This window comes from Urocampus carinirostris, chromosome 9, assembly GCF_059441175.1.
Source record: "Urocampus carinirostris isolate Australia breed hairy pipefish chromosome 9, RoL_Ucar_1.0, whole genome shotgun sequence".
Lineage (NCBI taxonomy): Eukaryota > Metazoa > Chordata > Actinopteri > Syngnathiformes > Syngnathidae > Urocampus > Urocampus carinirostris.
In genome coordinates, this window is record NC_142357.1 from 40919554 (window position 1) to 40936903 (window position 17350).

The window sequence follows — 17350 nt, forward strand, 5'->3', positions numbered from 1 at the left end:
TCAGGTCCTCTGTACCTGGTGACCGAGTACTGTCGCCACGGGGACTTGGTGGACTACCTGCACCGGAACAAGCACACCTTCCTGCAGCACTTTGCCGAGAAAAACCCCGACGAAGTCCGCCCGATCTCCAGGGGGAGCAGTCCCATAAGTCAGGGGAAGGGGTAAGGGAAAGGGAATGTTGGGTTTCCATGACGACGGGTCCGACAAAAGGCGTCCTCTGTGACTTTCACTTCAGATACGTGTCCTTCGGGAGCGACGGGGGCTACATGGATATGTGCAGGGACGAGCCCTCCCTCTACGTCCCCATGCAGGAACAGGGGGAGTCCGTCAAGTACGCCGACATCCAGCCGTCCCCGTACGAGTCCGCCTACCAGCAGGACCTCTACCAGGAGCAAGGTGTGACAACTACTGAAATACTCCTACAGACACTACTGAATTCTTTCTCCTCTCTCGAAAACGATCACAAAACTCTCTCAAACGCTAATTTTTGGACCTAGACTTGTCTCAAACTCAATATTGTCCACGTTACTTGATGTTTTACACTGTTGCTCCGTCAAACACTACTGAAAGATGATTACAAACGCAATACTATCATAACCGCATACAGACACTACTGAATTATTTCTCCTCTCTCGAAAACAATCAGTAAACTCTCTCAGAGGCTAATTTTTGGGACACGAACTTAAAATGGTCCACGTTACTTGATGTTTTACACTATTGCTCAGTCAAACACTACTGAAAGATTATTACAAACGCAATACTATGATCACCGCATACAGACACTACTGAATTCTTTCTCCACTTTTGAAATTGATTATAAAACTCTTTCAGAGGCTAATTTTGGGACGGAGACTTGAAAATGGTCCACTTTACTTGATGTTTTACACTATTGCTCATTCAAACACTACTGAAAGATGATTACAAACGCAATACTATGATAACCGCATACAGACACTGCAGAATTCTTCCTCCTCTCTCGAAACTGTTTCTAGGCTTTGTCATCACCTATAAATTGTCCACGGCACCTAATGATTTACATTGTTGCTTACTCACACACTACTGAAAAACAATTTCAAACACAATACTATGATAACCTCATGCAGCCACTGCAGAATTCTTTCTCTTCTCTCGAAACTTTTTCAAAGCTCTCTCACACACTTTTTTCTGACCAAGACTTGTCACAAAGTCAAAACCTTTTTCACCTCATAATGATTTACAGTGTGCTCACACACACTACTGAAACACAATCAATAATTCAGACGCTGCTGAATTATTCCCCCCCTCTCTTGAACACTATTACCAAGCTCTGTCACATTAGTTTTTATGACTGAGACTCTCTCAAAATAAAAAATGTTGCTCACTCACGCACTACTGAAACCCGATCACATCCATAATACTGTGATCGCTTCATAAAGACACTCCTGAATTATTTCTACTCTTTCAAAAGGTTTTACCAAACTCTTTCGCCCTCAATACTCTCACAAACTGGTCCAAGCTACTTTGACACAACTGCTGACGTACACACACTACATATCACTATGATTCCCTCAGGAATATGTTCCTGTCATAGTATTTTATATTACCCTTAACACAGGGGTGTCAAACTCATTTTAGCTGGGGGCCACAAATGCTATAAAAAAATCTCACGGGGGCCGGACTAGTAAGTTTAAGAGAAAGAGAGAGGGAGAGAAAGAGAGGGAGGGAAAGAGAGAGCGATAAACAGATAGGGAGAACAAGGCAGACAGAGTAACAGTGAGAGAAAGAGAGAGAGATATGAATGGAGAAGGGGGAAATGAAAATAGAGAGAAAAAAAAGTGAAAAAAGAGAAAGATAAAAAGAATAAGAGAAGTGAAACGACAGAAAGAAAAAGAGTCAGCAGGAGAAAAAGACAGTGAGGTGAGAGAGAGAGAGAGAGAGAGAGAGAGAGAGGTCAAAAAAGGAAAGAAAGAGGGTGAGAAAGAAAGAGAAAAATAGAAAGAAAGAGAATTAAAGTGTAAATCTGAGAGAGAAAATAGAAAGAGCGCAAGACAGAGAAAAAGAAAGTTAGAGAGTGGGAGAGAAATAGAGAAAAGAGAAAAAGAGAGCGATAGAGAGGTTGAACAGGAGAAAGAAAAAGAGGAATAAATAAAAAAAAGAAGTGAGTCAGAGAGAAATGGAGAAATAATACCACAATTGTTTTGCAAGTGTTAACTGGCTTGGGTGACATCGGGTGGAAATATTTAAAACCACAGCTCATTTTCCTCTTGCGCTTCTCTCCCTGTTGTCTTGCGGGCCGGATTTAAACCATTGGTGGGCCTGTTCTGGCCCGCCGGCCGCCCATTTAACACCTATGCTTGAACATATGCTCACACGCACACACCAGAAACATTACATGTATGTGACACATTCTCACCCACACTACTGAAACGTTTTGGCCTCATGAGTCCTACTCCCGAAAAAAAAATACACAACTGCAATTATTACACATACTCCCACACTAAGGAAACGCCTGCGCCAATAAACACTCACTCTATTATGATGCAATTGACATTCATTTATGAAATTTGTAAATACACAAAGGCTCTCACAAACCACTGAAAGAGTCTCATAAACTACTGAAACACTTGCATACGCATAGGACTGCAATGCATAGTAATGGATACAATAAGACACTACTGAAACATGTTACCAGAGACATTTTCACATTTAATTTAAGAACACTTTTTACACTAGTGAAATGCTTGCACACATACACACTATTGAAACGCTTCTTACAAATCCCTCTTCTCTTGTTTAGCGGGTGGCGGACTGGACTTGGTCATCAGTGACTCTCCCAAACTCACCTTCGAAGACCTGCTGGGTTTCAGCTTCCAAGTGGCCAAGGGCATGGAGTTCCTGGCCTCCAAGAATGTAGGACACTGATACATTTATTTGATATACTTTTGCTGTTGCCTGACTTGAGCTGGTTGAGTGGAGTAACGGGTGGATGCACAGGGAGTGTTGCGGTCTGATAAAGTTCCTTTCACCAAAGGGCCCCAACCAGTGTGGAATTCCTTCTATTGATACTAGAAGTATGTAGTGCTAAAAAAAAGACAAAGAACTAAAGACTGCAACCCCTGCGATCCTAGTGAGAATAAGCGGTGCAGACAATGAATGAAATATTCTGATCAATTGGACCTAAACATTTTTTTTTTAATTACATTTTTTTTTCTTTTTTTTTCTTCTTTTGTTTCTTGTTCTCCTAGATTTTTACTTTTTTTCTCGCTCTTTTTCTTATTGGTTCTCCATTTTCCTTTTTTGGTTTAGCCTAATAGAAGGGTCAAAACCAGATAGCTAACTAGAAAGGAGGCCGACATTTAGCCTGATAACTAGCAAAAAAGGTAAAATGTGACATAGATAGCATGCAGAAAATGTATGAAGCTATCTAGATAGCTTCCTAAATAGCCAAAAAGGTAGAAAGTTAGCTAGCTAAAAGCTAAACAGTAGCCAGATTGCTAGCTAAAAGAGTAAAGCCAACTAAATAGCCAGATAGAAAGCTAAAAACTACATAGCTGGCTAGAATGAAGAGCAACATTTAGCCTGATAATAGCAAAAATAGATCAAGTGTAACCTAGATAGCGTGCAAAAATGTATAAAGCTAGCTAGATAGCTTGTTAAATAGCCAAAAAGGTAGAAAGATAGCTAGCTACAAGTTAAGAGGTAGCCATACAGCTAGCTGAAAGAGTAAAATCCAACTAAATAGCCAGATAGAAAGCTCAAAACAAAGCTAGGTAGCTAGCTAGAAAGGAGGTCAAAATTTAGCATGATAACTAGCAAAAACAAATAAAATGATACCTGGATAGCATGTAAAAAATGTATAAAGCAAGCTAAATTGTTTGTTAAATAGCCAAAAAGGTAGAAAGATAGCTAGCTACAAAGGTAAAAGGTAACCAGATAGCTAGCTGAAAGAGTAAAAAGTCAACTAAATAGCCCAATAGATAGCTCAAAACTACATTGCTAGCTAGAAAGGAGGCCCAAATTTAGCTTGATGATCATCCCAAAAAAATGTATAGCGTGCAAAAAAATGTGTAAATCTAGCTGGATAGCTTGCTAAAGAGCCAAAAACGTAGAAAGATAGCTAGCTATAAAGCTAAAAGGTAGCCAGATAGCTAGCTGAAAGAGTAAAATCCAACTAAATAACCAGATAGAAATCTCAAAACTAAATATATAGCTAGAAAGGAGGACAACATTTAGTTAGATTATCAAGGAAAAGGAAAAATTCAAGTCAAGTCAAGTCAAGTCATGCAAAAAACGTATAAAGCTAGCTAGATAGCTTGCTAAAAAGCCAAAAAGGTAGCTAGCTGAAAGCTAAAAGGTGGCTAGATCGCTAGCTAAAAGAGATAAAAGCCAAATAAATAGCCCGATGGAAAACTAAAAACTACATAGCTAGCTAGAGAGGAGGCTATCGTTTAGCTCAATAGCTAGCAAGTAATTCCTTTTGGTGAACTTCAACTAAATGCTAACGGCTAAATAGTAAACTTACTTCCCGTGTTTGATTTCAGTGCGTGCATCGCGACCTGGCCGCCAGGAACGTTCTGATCTGCGAAGGCAAACTGGTGAAGATCTGCGATTTCGGACTGGCCCGAGACATCATGCACGACTCCAACTACATCTCCAAAGGCAGCGTGAGTACGCTAGCAGTACGACAACTGGCTTATCCCCACTCTAGTTTCCCACTTTTTTTCAAATTCAAAATGTCCGTCGGACATATTTTCGAAAAAGGAATCCCGTTTCGTGTTGCTGTTTAAAGCTTAAAGAAATGTGTGTGATATTTGGCCACTAGATGGCACTGTATTGAAGGAAAACCAGTGCCGCAGGGCACAGCGTAGCAGCAAGTTTCCAGACGAACATGGTAGGCATACCTCTATATCAGGGTTGTCAAACTCATTGTAACTCGGGGGCCACACGATAGAAGAAACATTCTGTCGGGGGCCGGACTAGAATATTAAAGAGAAATGAAATGAAATGAAATGATCTGCATTTCTATAGCGCTTTTCAAGTCAATGACTTCCCAAAGCGCTTTACAGTGTGCTTCACATTTCCCAATAGCGGCCTTGTATTGCAGCCATGTAAGACGCTAACCTGCTTATTGGGGGTATTAGGGGTTCAGTGTCTTACCCAAGGACACTTCGACATATAACACGGACAAGCCGGGATTCGAACTGGGATCCCTTGATCCCAAGACGAACGCTCTACCTCCTGAGCTCCTGCCGCCCCAATACTTTTACAACACCTCTCCACTCATTCCTATTACCAACAAGAGCTTTGGCTTCGACTATATTTAGACCTCCAGGTTATACATGTAAGAGAAATTAAGATGAAATTGATAATAATATTAGGAGGGATAATATATACAATTGTACGTGCATCAGAAAATAGTGCAATGACATGAGCAGCTACATTGTGAAAAAGTAAAAATCAAAAATAAAAATTTAAATAGTAAAACAATTGTATTGCACAGGTTTTTTACAGTTTTCTGTGCTTGTTTAGGGTGGTAATGGCTGTCCCTGACCTTGTTAGTATTTGTTATAAGGGACCCTGTGGCGTGTGCCACAGGGCAGCAAGTCAAGAAAGAAAAAGAGAGATCAAGAAATAAGAGAAAGAGGGAGGGAAAAGGAGAGAGACGGCGGGACAAAGAAAGAAAAAGGGAGAGAGGGAGAGAGCGTGAGAAACAAAAGATAAAAAGTCGTGAGAGAGCGGTAAAAGAAAAGGAGAGGAAGAAAGAAATTCAAAGAGAAATAGAAAGACAGAAGGGGAGAAAAGAGAAAAGAAAGCGCAAAGGGTATGAAGAGAGAAAGAGAAAAGAGACAAAGGGAAAAAGGAAGTTAGAGCAAAAGAGGTGAAAAGACTCAGAGAGAGAAAGAGACAAAGAGCAACAAAGGAAGAGAAAAAGAGAGACACAGAGAGTGAAAGAGACAGAGACAGAGTGGGAGAAAAGGGGTGGAAAAGAAAGAGAGAGAGAGAGAGAGAGAGAGAGAGAGAGGGGAATAAATACAAGTACAGTGTCTTTGTTCGAGGCACTTGGCTTTGGCAACATCAAGTTGACCTATTTCAACCTGCGGCTTGTTTTCCTCTTGCGCTTCTCTGGTTGTTGTCTCGCGGGCCGGATTCAATCCCTCAGCGGGCCTGATCTGGCCCGCGGGCCGCCTGTTTGACACCTGTGCTCTACACAAAAGAAACAAAAATGTCTTGACTTATGATTATTCTGTGGAAATTATTTTTGCCTAGTATTCATGTACCACTAATAGGCACTCAGAATTACACAGTGTCCCTTTAAATGATCATGTTGAATAAATTAATAATATAATAATATTTTTGCTGCTCTCAGCAATAATTGACCAGGGATAACGGCTCACGGTCACAATTTTGCATTTCATTTCAAGCAGGGCAGTACAACACAACTCCGGACTAAATTGTCTTCTGCCGCTCTCCACTTGCAACAATTTGGAATTGGGGATAATGGCTCACAACTTCACGAGTGCAGTTCATTTTAGGAGGAAATAACAGCAAGAAAAAAGTAGCCAGGCTGCACAAAATTGCTCTCTGCTGGTCCTCAGGGATGATGAATTACATCTAATGAGTGCAGTTCATTTTAGATGGAAATACAATAACGGACAAAAAAAGTCAGCAGGCTGCATTAAAGTGCTTTCTCCTGGTCTTCAGCGAAAATGGATCACGGCCACACAAGTGCAGTTCATTTTACACGGAAATACAGTGACGGCAATGGAAAGTCGTCCGGATGGACTAAAGTGCTTTCTCCTGGTCCTCAGGAATAATGGATCACGGCCGCACAAGTGCAGTTCATTTTAGATGTTAATACAATAGCCACAACAAAAAAGTCTCCAGCCTGTACAAATGTTTTTTCCTGGCTCTCATGTATAATGGATCATGACCGCATGAGTGCAGTTCATATTGGGTAGAAATGCAACAACAGCAAATAAAAAAACCCTGGGATCAAATGAAATGCACTTGGCTGGGTCCCTACGGGATAATGGATCATGGCCACACAAGTGCTGTTTGTTTTAGATGTAAATACAGCAACGGCAAAAGAAAGGTGCCAAGCTGGATAAAAGTGCCTTCTCCTGGTCCACAGGAATAACGGATCACGGCTGCACAAGTGCAATTCATTTTAGATGTTAATACAATAACTACAACAAACAAGGTCACCAGCCTGTACAAATGTGTTTTTTCCTGGTTGTCAGGAATAATGGATCACGGCCGCACAAGTGCAGTTCATCTTATATGAAAATACAATGACAGCAAAAAAAAAGGCGCCAGACTGCACAAACCTGCTTTCTCCTGCTCCTCAGAAATAATGGATCATGGCGGCACAGGTGCAGTTCATTTTGTGGGGAAAAACAAATACAGCATATAAAAGCCCATCGGACTCGACTGAAATGTACTCGGCTGGGTCTTCACTTGCAGCAATATGCGATTGGGCCACACAAGTGCAGTTCAGTTTAGAGGAAAGTATAAATAATAGAGCTGCCAGACCCTACAATGCTTAAAATAAACACACTGGGTCAAAAACACTGGACATCAGGACAGGGGGATTGAAAAATATTTAAAAGACGTTTAAGGAGGAAATGATGGCCAGGTTGGATAAAAGTGCTCTGTGCCGGTCCTCAGGGATAATGGATCCCGGTCACCCGAGTGCAGTTTATTTTGGGCGGGAATACAACAATGGCACATAAAAACCCACCGGGCTCGACTGAAATGCTCTCGGCCGGGTCCCTACCTGCAGCAATATGCGATCGGGGATAACGGATCACGGTCGCACGGGTGCAGTTCAGTTTCGACAAAAATAACGGCAACAAATAGAGCTTACGGAGATAAAACGGACACACTGGTACACAAAGACGGGGAGGGGGGAATATTTCAAAGACGGATGGGAAGAAGTATTCGGTCTCGGTGCATCAGTACCCATTATCTCCGGTTTGCGGTCAAGACGGAAACCCTGCGAGCCTCCGTGGCGGCACATGATAGGGGAAGGGCCTTTCCGGCCCGCTTTAAAGATGCTCTTGTTCGATGGCCGTCCGGTGACTACTCCAGTACAGTTCCCGCATTGTGGTGTCAGGGGGGGGACCGTTTCACGGGGGATTTGCCACGCACGATAAGCCATTATCCCTTCCCAGCGCTACGGAGGACCCCCTCCCGCCATTTCGAGGGAGGGATGGATGTCATACTTATATCACGTCATACGTAAAAGCAATTTCTCATATATTTTCTTGCGTATTTTTTGTTTGTTGTGTAATTCGTCCTGTATTTTGTTACGTACTTTGTCATATATTTCGTTGCGTATTTTCTCGTGGCCGGTCTAGTAGATTAGAGAGAAAGAAATAAGAGAAAAAGAGGGAGAGAGAAGGAGAGAGGGTGGGACAAAGAGAGAAAGGGGGAAGAGAGCGAGAGAGAGAAATGGGGTGGGAGAGAGAGAGAGATAGAGAATGTGAAAAACAAAAGAAGGGAAAGAAAGAAATCCAAAGAGAAATAGAAAGAGAAAAAAGAGAGAAGGGAAATCAGAAGAAGAAAAAGAGGGAATGGGAGAAGGAGAGAAGGGAGAAGCAAGAGAGAGAGAGAAAAGAGAGAAAGGGACAGGGAGGGAGAATGTGAGAAGCAAAAGAGATGAAATAGAAATAGTGAGAGAGGGAAAGAAAGAAATCCAAAGAGAAATAGGGAAATAGAGAATGAGGGAAAACAGAAGAAGAGAAAGAGAGAAGGGAGAAGCAAGAGAGAGAGAAGGGAGAAGCAAGAGAGAGAGAGAGAAAAGTGCGAAAGGGACAGGGAGGGAGAGAGAGAGATAAAAGAGATAAAATAGAAATGGTGAGAGAGGGAAAAGAAAGAAATCTAAAGATAAATAGAAAGAGAGAGGAGGGAAAAAGAAAAAGAGGGAAGGGGAAAAGGAGAGAAGGGGGAAGCAAGAGAGAGAGAGAGAAAAGAGAGAAAGGGACAGGGAGAGTAGAAAGAAATCCAAATAGAAAGAGAGAAAGAGAGGAGGGAAATCAGAAGAAGAGAAAGACGGAAGGGGAGAAGGAGAGAAGGGGGAAGTGAGAGAGAGAGAGAGAGAGAGAGAGAGAGAGAGAGATGTCAAGAGAAAGAGAGAAAGAAATCCAAAGTGAAATAGAAAGAGAAAAAGAGAGGAGGGAAATCAGAAGAAGAGAAAGAAGGAAGAGAAGGAGAGAAGGGGGAAGCAAGAGGGAGAGAAAGAGAGAAAAGAGAGAGAAAAGGAAACAGGTAAGTGAGAGCAAAAGAAGGTAAAAAGACATAGTGAGAGAAAGAGAGAAATAGGGACAAAAAAGAGAGAAAAAGGGAGGAAGAGAGAGAGAGAGAAATAACCACAACTACAGCGTCTTTGTTCGAGGCATCTGGCTTTGGCAAGATCAAGTGGACATATTTTCAACCTGCAGCTCATTTTTTCTCTTGCACTTCTCTGAGTGTTTTCTCTTTGACACCCGTGCATTAAGGTCATATATAAGGTATTTATTCATGCACGTATTTCTCCATGGACCAGTAAGACATAACAAGTTGCATAAGTGTGCGTCCCTACAAAGTGTTTTGTGGAATGTTATGAAATAAGCGAATATCCCGGAATGCCCACGAAACCCAAAACAATAGCAGGAGCTTCAAAGCCCCTTAAAAGCCTCGGGTTATGTAACATTCTTCCCATTTGGAATTTCAGACGTTTCTCCCCCTGAAGTGGATGGCACCCGAGAGCATTTTCCACAATCTTTACACCACTTTGAGCGACGTGTGGTCCTACGGCATTCTTCTCTGGGAGATTTTCACACTGGGTGAGTAAAAAGAGCATTCTTCACGCCAAATCCATCATGGCGGACGTGCGGGCGCGTTTATCGCTCGGCACATGGACAAAAGAAAAACTTGTGCTGTGCTGCTTGAGTAACAGGCCGAGGTAGTACCGTTCATCTCCTCTGGGGGCAGCGGTGTTACGTTGACTCCGTTGACACGCGGGTAATAATCCGATTGGGAGCGGGAACTAGGATATCCGGAGCGATCGGAATGATGCGGTGATATGGCTATATGTATTCCAATGACAAGGGTGAAGCCCTTTGTCGATCCCCTTTTGCAGCAATATAGGATCGGCGGTAATGGATCTCAGTTAAAACAGCGCAGTCCATTTAAGGTGGGCCACAAAGGGAGTTTTCAGCATACCAACCCCCCCGCCTCCCAAAACTCTGCCCTTCCAGTGTATATTTAGCTTTTGGTGTGATGTGACTGGTCAAGTGGAGTAGCAGGTGGATGAAGAAGGGGGGAAGAAACGGCGAATTTCAAGACTTATAAATATTTTCATGCCCTTAAAATCTCTCAGCAATACTTTTCTAGGGATAATGGATCACTGCACAATACCTGGCATTTCGATCTAGGTGGGAAAAAAACACAACATTGACAGTCCTCACTAGCGGCAATACGGGATCGGGATAATGGATCGCAGCCGCACGAGTGCCGTTCATTTTAGTGGATATATCAACAATACAAGACCTGCCGGGCTCCACAAAAGTGTCATCTGCCGCTGACTGCTTGCAGCAATTTGAGATAGGGATAATGGATCGCAGCCGCACGAGTGCAGTTCATTTTAGGTGGATATATCAACAATACAAGATCTGCCGGGCTCCACAAAAGTGTAATCTGCCACTGACTGCTTGCAACAATTTGGGATAGGGATAATGGATTGCAGTAGCGAACGTGCAGTTGATTTTAAGCTGAAATGATAGTTAGAACAAAAATTAAATCCCTGCCAGGCCGTTCGAAAATGCACTCTACCAGCCCCTGTTTGCAGCAATTTGCAACCATGGATAACAAGTGCAGTTTCCCCAGCCTGACAAAATGCGCTCTGCCGGATATACGATCGGGGATAATGGATTGCATTTTTCAATCCGCGAAGCACTGAGGCCGCTGAGTGCAATGTAGCGAGGGACTATAGTAAATCAAACTACCAGAGTATTTTTAAATCACTTTAAATACTTTTTACTTTTACTTAAGTAGATTTGTGAGGAAGAAAGTGTACTCTCACTCGGCTACATTAGGCTACATTGAATCCGTTACTGAAATCCCCTCTACGTAGATATGTGTCTATATCAGAGACCTCGTTTCTTTTTTTTTAAATTTTAACCAGTGGCCCAAAGAACCACCAGGTGGCGCGTGTGAGCAGGATTAAGAAACTTTTTATCTTATCGTGCGTGGCAAATCCCCCGTGAAACGGTTCCCCCCCCCCCAAAAGTATGAAACTATGTTTTTGGGATGATATCATAAATATTTCTTACATGAACTACAGAAACAAGAACAGGATAGTAACGAGGGCAAGTAAGACAACCAACATCATTGATATCCGATTGGTCATGTTTTAATATTAGCATCCGCTAGCATTCGATGCGGTCAACGCATTTATGTCGAGTTTTATATTCGTGACATTTTTTTTTTCCCTATTTATTCACGCATGCGGAAAACTGGGAATTTTCAAACAAACTCCGCCTCCGTGACTCGGTCAATCCGTACTATCAATACATTAAGTTGAAGTTGCAAAGTAAAATGGCAGTATAGCACAGGGACAGGAACCTAGAGTAATGAGTATTTTGTGTGTTCCTGATACTTCAGATTGAAAAAATTGAAAAAGGTACTGTCGGGAACCAGAACAGGATCAGGACCCAAACGCGTGACGTTCTCACACGAGCCTTGTATTTTACTGGACATGGGGAGTCATGCACGTTAGGTAGCGGTCTGGCGTGGAAAGACAGGAAGCCAGAGACCGACGAGATTGATTCCAATTGCCCGAGTTGCTACCGGACAGGACGGGACCGACAAGATAGATAACGAATCAGGATATTGAGAGTAGACGGGAACGAAAACCGGAAAAAATAACAAGACAGGAAGACAGAAACCGACGAGATCGATTCCAATTGCCCGAGTTGTTACTGGACAGGACGGGACAGACAAGATAGATAACGAATCAGGATATCGAAAATAAACCGTAGAAACTAGACGGGAACGAAAACTGGAGAAAATAACAGGACAGGAAGCCAGACACCGACGAGATTGATTCCAATTGCCCAAGTTGTTACTGGACAGGACAGGACAGGACGGGACAGACAAGGTAGATAATGAATCAGGATATTGAAAATAAACAGGATAAAGTAGACGGGAACAAAAACTGGAGAAAATAACAAACAGGATAGAAAGACAGGAAGCCAGAAACCGATGAGATCGATTCCAATTGCCCGAGTTGTTACTGGACAGGACAGCACGGGACAAAGACAAAATAGATAACGAATCAGGATCTCAAAAATAAACAGGAGACGGTAGACGGGAACAAAAACTGGAGAAAATAACAAACAGGACAAAAATAGACAGAACCAAAACTGGAAACCGAAATTAAACAGGACAAAAATTAACGGGAACAATACTGGACAGGAAATGAGAACATGGAACAGGACAGGACATGAAATGAAATGATCTGCATTTCTATAGCGCTTTTCAAGTCAATGACTTCCCAAAGCACTTTACAATGTGCTCCACATTTCCCAATAGCGGCCTTGTATTGCAGCCATGTAAGACGCTCACCTGCTTATTGGGGGTATTAGGGGTTCAGTGTCTTACCCAAGGACACTTCGACATGTAACATGGACGAGCCGGGATTCGAACTGGGATCCCTTGATCCCAAGACGAGCGCTCTACCTCCTGAGCTACTGCCGCCCCAGAGTCGAAACCCACGTCTTGCGGGGCAGAGGGTCGTTGACGGGCTGACAAAGGAAGCGTGAGAGCGCTAAGCTTAATATAGACTGAAAGCCAATCTCTCAACCAGCCGCAGCTGGCGCCACATGGGCAGGGCCAATTGGGCGCCATGGCAACCGTGACAGGTACTAAAATCATGTCTAATATCATCAGATAACATTTAAGATAAGTATATAAGTAAAGTTAAAAATGTATATTTAGCTTTTGGTGTGATGTCACTGGTCAAGTGGAGTAGCAGGTGGATGAAGAAGAGGGGAGGAAACAGCACATTTTAAGATTTTCTTTGATCCCAAGCTTGTCATTAATATTATTCCTGATCATATATCGGTTGTTTCATTGTATTTCTTTAGAATCGCAAGCTCCGTTTGCAGGGTTATCATGTTTTTGCTTCTCCCTTTAGCTTCACTGCAAGCCTTGGGATCCATAGCGAATAAGGGCAGTATAACAATACAGTATTGTATCACCGATTCGCAAAGACTTTATGAAAACATGAGATTCTGAATGAAATGAAGAGAAAGGCATAGTGGGAAATAGTTCAGCCAAAAGAGTTTTAGCATTTTATGAGGGTGTGATGAAAACCATTTGCATTGTCGATTGGTAAAGGCCAAGCACCTTGGCAAGGGTAATTGTTGACGTGCCTTCTTTGCGTTTTTTCATAATTTATATGAAATAAAGATTTGTTTCCATGGTTATCATCTTTGTGCTTCTCCCTTTAGCATCACTGCATAGCTAAACCAATTAAAGTTTGTCACACGTGATTCTGAACTGAAGAGACAAAGAGGCATTGTGGTCCGCTGTCAGTATAATACACACATTTTTATAAAACTGTGATTTTTTTGTTGATGTCATATAGTGAGGGGGAAATGCCATAAAGAGAGGCCGAAAGAACATCTCGTTTCCCGCTGTAAAGTGAAAATATCGTAAGGTGGGGGTCCGCTGTAAATCCAAAACATATCAGATTTTTTGGGGAAGAGAAAATTGACTTGTAGTTGATGCCATATAGTGGGGAAAATGCTGCAAGGAGGGGTCAACAGACAGACAGGGTCGCTGTATACCGGGGGTCTACTGTAAATAAATACAAAACATATTTTCAGAATTTTTGGGGGGAACAGGAAATAGACTTGTAGTTGATCCATACAGTGGGGAAAATGCTGCAAGGAGGGGTCAAGAGACGGGGTGGCTGTATACCGGGGGGGGGGTCTATTTTATATAAATGCAAAACATATTTTCGGATATTTGGGGGGAACAGGAAATCAGTTGTAGTTGATGCCATATAGTGGGGAAAATGCTGCAAGGAGGGGTCAAGAGACTGGGTCGCCGTATACCGAGGGTCTACTTATATACCAGCTCAGTAGCCTAGATGGTAGGGCGCCCGCTTTGAGACTGGGAGGTCGGTGGTTCGCGCCCCGGCCGAGTCATTCCTAAGACTTAAAAAGTGGTCGGCGGCGCCCTCTGTTGGCTGCGGCTGCATCGGCTCGCTACAACGGGTCAGGTGCAATCGACATTTCGTTCTGTGTACATTGTTACACAGAATGACAATACAAGGAAATTATTATTATTATTATTATTATTATTATTATTATTATAAATGCAAAACCTGTTTTCAGATTTTTATGGAAATAGGAAATCAGTTGTAATTGATGTCATATAGTGGTGAAAATGCCGTAAGGAGGGGTCAAGAGAGGGGGTCGACATATTCCGGGGGTCTTCTGTAAAAATGAATGCCAAATGAATGCTAAGTATGTTGTACTAACTGTAAAAAGGAAAGGTTCTTATTCCGCACCGTAAAGCGGAGACATCGTAAGGTGGGGATGCTGTATCCTGGGGTCGATGGTAAGACTCTATCTCTCTCCACAGGAGGAACGCCGTACCCTGAGCTGCCCATGAACGAGATGTTCTACAGCGCCCTGAAAAGAGGCTACAGGATGGAGAAACCTTCGCACGCCTCCGATCAAGTGTACGTCCTACGCCGACCTCCGTGCTAACGCTAGCGAAAAGCGCAGTCCGCAAACGCAGTTTTCGAGTGCAACGTCCAGTTTTTAAGTGCAATACCCTGGTTTTTAAGTGCAACATGCTGGTTTTTAAGTGCAATAACTAGTTTTTTAAGTGCTATACCCCGGTCTTTAGGCACAATACCACAGTTTTAAGTGCAACACCCTGTTTTTAAGTGCAATGTCCAGGTTCTAAGTGCAACGTCCAGGTTCTAAGTGCAACACCCTGGTTTTAAGTGCTATACCCTGGTTTTTAAGTGCAATACCACGGTATTAAGTGCAACACCCCAGTTTTTAAGTGCGATACCCAGTTTTTTAGTGCAATACCCTGGTTTTTAAGTGCAGTACCAGGGTTTTAAGAGCAACGTCCAGGTTCTAAGTGCAATACCCGGTTTTCGAGTGCAATACGCTGGTTTTTAAGTACAACACCCCGTTTTTTAAGTGCAATACCCTGGTTTTGAGGTGCAATACTCCAGTTTTTAAGTGCAATACCCCGGTTCTTTAGTGCAACACCACAGTTTTAAAGTGCAATACCCAGGTTTTTGAATGCAATACCCCGGTTTCGAAGTGCAATTTTCCAGTTGTGTACAGTTGTTCTTTATCTTTTATGTTCTTGAGTTTGGTCCGAAGCAAATGTTGCAGAAGCAGTATTTTATTTTATTTTTGTAGTGTTAAATGTTTTTACGTTGTACTGTTTACACTTGGAGTTTATATCCATAGGATCTTGCAAATTGATTTTGTGACTTTGCGTTACAGTACAGGAGAGCAAAAACGTGGTCGGGGTCAGAAACAAGTCGTAAGTCGGGACGGGAAAGCAGACGTGTTCGGGATCAAAGACTGGTCGTAAGTTGGGAAAGAGAGAGCAGACGTGGTCGGGATCCAAACGGGTCGTAGCCGGGGGGCAGACGGGAGCAAAAACGAGACAGGCGATCGCTAGGCGCGGGAGGCAAGTCGCTCTCGTACTCGGATTGTGATCCGAACACGGAAGTGGATCTTCCGTAGCGAGCGATGGCGGTGTCAAGGACAAAAAAACGGGTAAGGGTCGGAAACGGGTCGTAAGCTGGGACGGGAGAGCAGACATGGTCAGGATAAAAAAAGGGATCGTACGTCGGGACGGGAGAGCAAACCTGGTCAGGAGTCGTAGTTGGAGGCAGACAGGAGCAAAAACAGGACAGGTGGGAGTCAGGTTCAAAAAAGGCTTGCCTAGTATGCACTGAGGTCCGCAGACGGACTGACAACAGGGGATAACTTGAGATTTTTCAATTTATGAGTCTATATTTTTGCCAACTGGAGTGTAACCGTACTTTCGTAGCAGTACAACGATAATAATAATAATCCTCGCGGTTGCAGCTACGAGATGATGAAGAAATGCTGGGACGAGAAGTTCGAGAAGAGACCCGAGTTCTCCTTCCTGGTCGACGCCATGGGAGACTTGCTGAGCGAAAGCTATAAAAAGGTATTTCTCCTATTTGATCGCGTCGATTTAGCGGAAACGCGATTTCCTGGGAGTCGGGATTGCCCAGTACAAATATGAAAACGGAAATGCATACTACTGAAATAGTCCTGGCTACAACTGGAACGGAATGCTCGTCCACGACTAATGTCTTGGCATGATGGCGCCCGTTGACTCGTTTATTCCTAAGAAACACAGTCAATGCTGAAATACTCGTTCGCGTTGTATCAGCTACTGAAATGCTCGCAACAATCCCAAACAACTTCTCGCACAAAATACTGAAACCTCGCACAAATGAGATACATTATTTTTACATGGATTACCCTCTTTTGCTCTTTTTTTATTCCCTCATTCTTTTTTTCTCCTCTTTTTATGTCTTGGTCTCTTTCTCACTTTTTTCGCTTCGCTTCTTTCTCTCTTTTTTTCTGTCTTTCGTTCTCACTTTTTTCTTCCCTCATTCTTTTTCTCTTTTCCTTTATAAATACGTATTGCTCTTTGTCGCTTTCCCACTTATCTCACTTTGCTTCTTTCGTTCTTTCTCCCTTTTTCTCTTGCTCTCTTCTTTTTGGTCCCTTTCTTTGTCTGATATGTACTCTCTCTGTTTTTCTGTTTCTCTGTTTCTCCCCTTTTCGCTGTCTCTTTCCCTCTATTCCTCTATTTCTCTCTATTCATATCTCTTTTTCCTTCTCTGACTTTCTTTATCTTTTTCTCCTTGACTCTCTCTTCCTCCACTTATCTCCCCCCTTTCTCTCTCTCCTACTCTGGCTCCCTTGTTCTCTCTCTCTCTCTCTCTCTTTTCATCTTTTCATCTCTTTCTTTCTCTCTTTCTTTTTTCTTTCTTTCTTATTCTCCCTCACCCCTTTCTCTCTTCCACTATTATTTCTCTCTTTTCCTTGTTCCCTCTCTAATTATCTCTTACTCTGTCTTCCTTGTTCTCTCTATCTTTTGTTTCTTTCTAATTACTTCTCTCTTTTTATTTCTTTATCCTCCCTCACTCTTTCTTTTTCTTTCCCTCCCCCCTCTCTCTTTCTCTTACTCGGTTTCTCTTCTCTTTTCATCTCTCCCTCTCTCTCTCTCTCTCTCCTTTTCTCTCTTCCTTTGTCTCTTTTTTTTCCGCACTCCTCTCTTCCTCCCTCTTTCTCTCTTT

General features: G+C 42.7%; 1 protein-coding gene across 2 annotated transcripts in view; it reads left to right on the plus strand.

The window, feature by feature from the left end:
- pdgfrb (platelet-derived growth factor receptor, beta polypeptide) overlaps positions 1-17350 on the plus strand; it is a 117009-nt gene that overhangs the window by 93023 nt on the left and 6636 nt on the right. For both annotated transcript variants that reach the window (XM_088343889.1, XM_088343888.1), the window contains exons 15-21: positions 5-161; positions 236-396; positions 2777-2889; positions 4521-4643; positions 9695-9806; positions 14617-14716; positions 16101-16206. In XM_088343889.1, coding sequence (XP_088200015.1) covers positions 5-161; positions 236-396; positions 2777-2889; positions 4521-4643; positions 9695-9806; positions 14617-14716; positions 16101-16206 — 872 coding nt within the window. The remainder of the gene's footprint in view (positions 1-4; positions 162-235; positions 397-2776; positions 2890-4520; positions 4644-9694; positions 9807-14616; positions 14717-16100; positions 16207-17350) is intronic.